The sequence below is a fragment of the Diospyros lotus genome, chromosome 15, assembly GCF_014633365.1.
Source record: "Diospyros lotus cultivar Yz01 chromosome 15, ASM1463336v1, whole genome shotgun sequence".
NCBI classification, from domain to species: Eukaryota; Viridiplantae; Streptophyta; class Magnoliopsida; order Ericales; family Ebenaceae; genus Diospyros; species Diospyros lotus.
The window spans coordinates 5,836,426-5,842,618 of record NC_068352.1 but is presented as its reverse complement, the minus strand read 5'-3'; the positions used below and the strand labels follow the sequence as shown (position 1 = coordinate 5,842,618).

Here is a 6,193-nt window from a genome sequence, read left to right as displayed (position 1 = left end):
TTTTGCCCGGGTGCTCCTAATTACGTGCTTTTGACTTCAATCCTTTGAAAGTCCCTTGATTGTGTTGAGTATTGCTTATTTGAACCATTTTGACCTTTGTTGATCCACTTGACACAGTCCCTCGCCTTCTGTTTATGTTAGCATATTGCACTTAGGCCCGAAACTATTGTAAATTTCATTTTGATCCCATAACTTCCAAAACTTCTCTTGATATTTAATACTGGGTATTACATCCTCCCCCTCTAAAAAGAAATTTCGTCCTCGAAATTACTAATTTACAATGTTAAATAAATGCGGATAGGAAATCTTCATCTCTTCTTCACGTTCCCAAGTTGCCTCTTCTTCGTCATGATTACCCCATAGTACCTTCACTAAGGGAATAACCTTGTTCCTTAAGACTTGATCCCTTTGATCTAAGATTCGAACTGGTTCCTCAGGGTACGTTAGATCATTTCGTATCTCAATGGTCTCATTTCGAAGTACCTGCGTAGGGTCTGGCTCATGTTTCCGTAGTTGAGACACATGAAACACGTCGTGGATATTTGATAATGCCACAGGTAAAGCTAATCTGTAAGCCACTAATCCAATTTTCTCCAAAATCTCATAGGGTCCTATGAATCTTGGGCTTAATTTCCCTTTCCTTTTTCCTCGAATCACGGATTTAAATGGAGAGACTTTTAAGTATGCCTTGTCACCGACCAAAAATTCCAAGTTCCGTCTTCGTTGATCAGCATACGATTTCTGACGACTTTGACTTATCCTCATTTTCTCTTGTATTTGCTTAATCTTCTCAGTAGTAGTCTGAACAATCTCGGGTCCCACTAATCCTACTTCTCCAGTTTCTACCCAGCAGAGTGGTGTTCTGCATTTTCGCCCATATAATGCCTCGTAGGGAGCCATTCCAATGCTGCTGTGGTGCCCGTTATTGTAGGCAAATTCTACCAACGGTAGATGTTTTTCCCAACTTCCCGAGAATTCCAAAATGCATGCCCTCAACATGTCCTCGAGCGTTTGAATTGTCCGCTCGGACTGTCCGTCAGTCTGAGGGTGATAAGCTGTGCTGAGCTTCAATTGTGTTCCCATACACTTGTGGAAACTTTCCCAAAATCTTGACGTAAATCGTGGGTCTCGATCTGACACTATACTTGCAGGTATTCCATGCAATCGTACTATTTCCTCAATGTACAGCTGAGCCAGAGCGTGAGTCGGTTGCCCTATCTTAATAGGCAAGAAATGTGCCGACTTGGTCAGTCGATCCACTATTACCCAAATAACATCATTTCCTTTGGGACTTCGAGGTAGATTGGTTACAAAATCCATAGTGACGTGATCCCATTTCCACTCGGGAATGTCCAATGGTTGTAATTTTCCTCCCGGACGCTGATGCTCAATTTTGATACGTTGACAGGTATCACATTGTGCCACGTACCGTGCCACGTCCTTCTTCATTCCTGGCCACCAGTAAATTTCCCTAAGATCCTTATACATTTTTGTTGATCCGGGATGTACTGTGTATCTTGCCCGATGAGCTTCTCCCAAGATAACTTGTCTTAGACCCTGATCCCTTGGCACGTATGTTCTTCCTTGAAATCGAAGTATACCACCATGGTAACTGAATTCAGGTGCTTTAACTTGATCGTTCTCATCTATCCACTGACTTCTTCTTGTGTCTGACTGAAGAGCTGATTTGATTTGATTCACCACATCAGGTTGAATTGTCAGATTTGCCATATATCCCTTGATTGGTTTAGGCTTAACACCTACTGTTAGGTGGCTAAATTCCTCGATCATCATGTTAGCCATAATTTCGGAGCTTCTTCGGCTAAGAGCGTCTGCAACTATGTTCGCCTTTCCTGGATGATAGGAGATGGTACAATCATAATCCTTCAAATACTCCATCCATCTTCTTTGTCTCATGTTTAACTCTTTCTGAGAAAATATGTACTTCAAACTTTTATGGTCCGTAAAAATCTCAAATTGTACCCCGTAGAGATAATGTCTCCATAACTTCAAAGCATAAATTATAGCTGCTAATTCCAAGTCGTGAGTTGGGTAGTTCTGCTCATGTCTTTTCAATTGCCGAGATCCGTAAGCGATTACTTTTTCATATTGCATTAGAACACATCCCAACCCTATTCCCGAAGCATCACTATACACCACAAACCTTCCTGCCTCCGTTGGCATTGCTAGAATCGGTGCCGTGGTTAATCGTGCCTTAAGTTCTTGGAAACTTTGCTCACATTTAGCATCCCATTCAAATTTAACTTCTTTCTGCGTCAATCGAGTAAGTGGAGCCGATATCTTTGAAAACCCTTCTACAAACCTTCTATAGTATCCAGCTAGTCCAAGAAAACTTCGGATCTCCCCAACGGTCTTAGGTGCTTGCCATTTTTGAACTGCTTCTATCTTTGCTGGATCGACAGCTATACCTTCTGCAGAAATTATATGTCCAAGAAATGCTACTTGAGTAAGCCAAAATTCACATTTCGAGAACTTGGCGTACAATTTGTGGTCTTTTAAAGTCTGCAAGACTATCCTTAAATGTTTTTCATGATTACTCTCACTTGCAGAGTATATCAGAATGTCATCTATGAACACTATTACAAACTTGTCCAGGTATGGTCTAAACGTTCGGTTCATTAAATCCATAAATGCAGCAGGTGCATTGGTCAATCCAAACGGCATCACTAGATATTCGTAGTGACCATACCGTGACCGAAACGCAGTCTTGGGTACATCTTCCGGTTTGATCTTCATTTGATAGTATCCAGACCGAAGGTCTATCTTAGAAAATACTCTAGCTCCTTGGAGTTGGTCAAACAACTCTTCAATCCTAGGCAAAGGGTACTTATTCTTTATGGTTACCTTGTTTAACTGTCGGTAGTCAGTACACATACGTAGGGTACCATCTTTCTTTTTCACGAACAATATCGGAGCTCCCCAGGGTGACACACTTGGTCTGATAAATCCTTTGTCGGTCAAGTCCTGTAATTGCTCCTTCAATTCCCTCATCTCAGCTGGGGCCATCTTGTACGGAGGTATGGATATTGGCTGTGTACCTGGTATAAGATCTATCGAAAATTCAATTTCTCTTTGGGGAGGTAATCCTGGTAATTCCTCAGGAAATACCTCAGGATACTCATTCACGACCCTCACTGATTCCAACTTGAGACTTTTCTTTCCTGATTCGGGTTTGGCTGATTGCAATGTGTGTAGAATCACGCCATTTTCTCTCTTAGTCTTCCTACTTTGACCCTGGAACACCACCCATTCTCTGTTAAGCTTGGGTAAGCTCACGGTCTTACTCTTACAATCTATTTTAGCCTCATGTAGCGATAGGAAATCCATACCGATAATTATGTCGAAATCTTGAATGTCTAATACCACTAAATCAATCTTAAAACTTTCCGATCCCATACTAAAAATACACTCGCGGCACCCCACTGCAGTTCTTAGAGTTGAACCCATAGGAGTGGCTATTACCATTTGATAACCCAATTCCTTAGGTTCTAATTTTAAACCTTCTAATGATGCATGCGACACAAATGAATGCGTAGCACCTGGATCAATTAAAGCATGAGCTGGAATATTCGAAAAGAACAGTGTACCTTCAATAACTGCAGGATCGGCCTCAGCGTCCTCACAAGTCAGATTGTACACTCGGCCTGGACGAACATTTTGTGCACTTCCACTCGGTGGTTCCATCTTCTGTCTTTTTGAGCAATCGCGCGAGATATGCCCTGGTTGACCACAATTGTAACACACCACCTTTCCCTGATTCCCAACCTGGGGCATTGCTTTGATCTTTGGGCAATTTCTCCCAATGTGACCTTCTTCGCCGCATCCATAGCACCGCAAGACACATCTCTTCCCAGGGTGTTTCCTCTTACATCGAGGACACTTCCCGTCATCCCTTGGTTGAGTCGTCGGACTGCCTAGTTTACCGCTCTTACTTCCTTCCTCTGTCTTGATGATCTTGGCTCGTGTCAGATTTCTCTCAATGGTCAAAGCTCGGTGCAATGCTTCTTTGTAAGTTTCAACGTCCCATCCACTTAAAACTTGCTGGAGATGTTCTTGTAGTCCTGAAACAAACTTTTGTGCCTTCTGACTCTCGTCAGTCTCATACATGGGTACATACTTAATCAGTTGAATGAACCGATTATCATATTGACTCACAGTCATCTCTCCTGTCTGCTTGAGCCTCATAAACTCCCAAATTCTTTCTTCCTTCCAACTCTTGGAAAAATACTTGGCGTTAAACTCCTCCTTGAATCCCGCCCAAGTATAGGTTGGTACATCCTCATTCTCAGCTTCACGCTCCTGTTGAGACCTTATTAATGATCGTTCGGTAGACTGCCACCACCGACCTGCTTCTTCTTCCAGTGTGTAGGTTGCACACCTCACCTTCTCCTCTTCACTGCATTGGAGATGTTGAAGTAGTTTCTCGGTCTGCTCCAGCCAATACTCGGCTGAGCTAGGATCATCGCCTGTCCTTCCTTTGAACACAGGGGGTCTCAAATGTCGGTATCGCTCCAAAGCTGTGGTCGTGTGCCGCGTAGGCTCCTCTCGACTCACGTATGTTAGCATATTTTCTAAAAATCGCTCCATTCGCTCAAATCGGTCCTCACTGGAGCTCGATTCCCCGACGTATCTTCTGTTTCCTCCTGAGTGATTCCTGCGATCATCCTGATCTTCGAGATTATTTCCTTCTCTTCTTCCACTTACATTATGAGCTGCGTCCCGTAGCCTTCGTGTATTCACCATCTGAAGTGAATCACGGAAATAGATTATACTCAAGACAAGATTGTTTCTACACAAAGGGGACAGTTTTATTTCTTTATAATATCCCACAAACAGAACAACTTAGTACAACCGAAAAGGAGAATAGACATAACATCTTATTTTATTTTATATTATATTTACATATCGCTTCGTCCAACAACTATCTCTTCGGCCCTACTCAGTAGTTCTTCGGCCTCCAGACCCATGACTCCTTGTGGTCCCCGTCACTGTCGGATGCTACCGGGGGTCCTTCGTCATCATCTTGGACTTCCTGAGATTCCTCATCTGATTCCTCATCAGAGCTAATATCTATGACCTCATCCGCGAGATTTGCAGCAATCTCTGCCTGTTCCTCCTCATCCATAACGTCCCCGAGTAGATCCTGATGCTCGTTCCGCATTCTTGCGCAGAATTCACGTAGAGAGTCGTCTTCCCAGTCTTGCCACAACCATTGCGCAAAAGTCTTCCATTCCCCCTCCAGCTGGTCAATAAGAAATCCGATCTGAAACTCTGATAAATCCACCATCTGTCGGTAACTAGGGGGCACATCATCAATAATTTCCTCCATTGCAAGCAAAAACACATTCATGTCCTCATTTTGCGGGTTTCCTCGAGCTTCGATCCTATTTGCCCAATGTGTCAGCAGTACTTGATCCACCATTTTCTACTAATAATACACAAAGATTTTTCTCAGAAACCTCAAACAAGTGTTTCCTAAAGTTTTCTTATGACACCTAGAATCCATATTCCTGTTCTAAGTTAACAAACCTAACCGTGCTAAGTTCAATAACCTAGCCTAGTCATCCTAGGGTTTTAACCTAGGGCTCTGATACCAATTGTAACACCCCGCCCTATACAGGCATGTCACTATAAGGAAATTCCCGGGGTTTCTTTTTTTTTTTTTTGATACCCGCGGCGCCTGTGAGCACAATCTTCGCATGCAGATGAAACACCCGTCGTAAAACTACATCCGGCTCCCGCGGTGATCAAAGAACCACTCCTCATGCAGATATATACCCCGAGAGTTCCAGTCTTACTCATTTAGCTAGAAATAACAAATCTTAACTGAACGAGATAAATTAAACACAGCGGAATACTTAATTAATCAAAATGACGTGGCCCACCACGTGTTACACACAAAATGTTCCCATACCGATATGTGTATACAACATTGATACTAACGATTACAGCACCGTCGAGCGGTTGCTCATACATACAACATTATAAATACTAGTGTTTCCAAAGTAATACAACAATTATCAAATAAACACCACAGATTCACCGGCCGTGTCCTCGACCTCGCAGCTGTCCCTGACTGGAACGTTGAATGTTCCAGGGGCATAACCCATGTTAGATGATAAACCATCTAAGTGAAGGCATGAAACAGATGTACAATGCATAAAGACATACG

The 6,193-nt window shown here is 42.8% G+C and overlaps 1 protein-coding gene across 1 annotated transcript; it reads right to left on the bottom strand.

The window, feature by feature from the left end:
* Positions 1 to 270: 270 nt before the first annotated feature.
* Positions 271 to 5,443, bottom strand: LOC127792349 (uncharacterized). Its single transcript, XM_052322815.1, has 4 exons — positions 4,985 to 5,443; positions 1,953 to 4,764; positions 1,430 to 1,853; positions 271 to 862 (listed from the first exon to the last, which is right to left on the bottom strand). Exons 1-4 carry the CDS (start codon positions 5,441 to 5,443, stop codon positions 271 to 273), a joined length of 4,287 nt encoding a protein of 1,428 aa, XP_052178775.1.
* Positions 5,444 to 6,193: the final 750 nt, after the last annotated feature.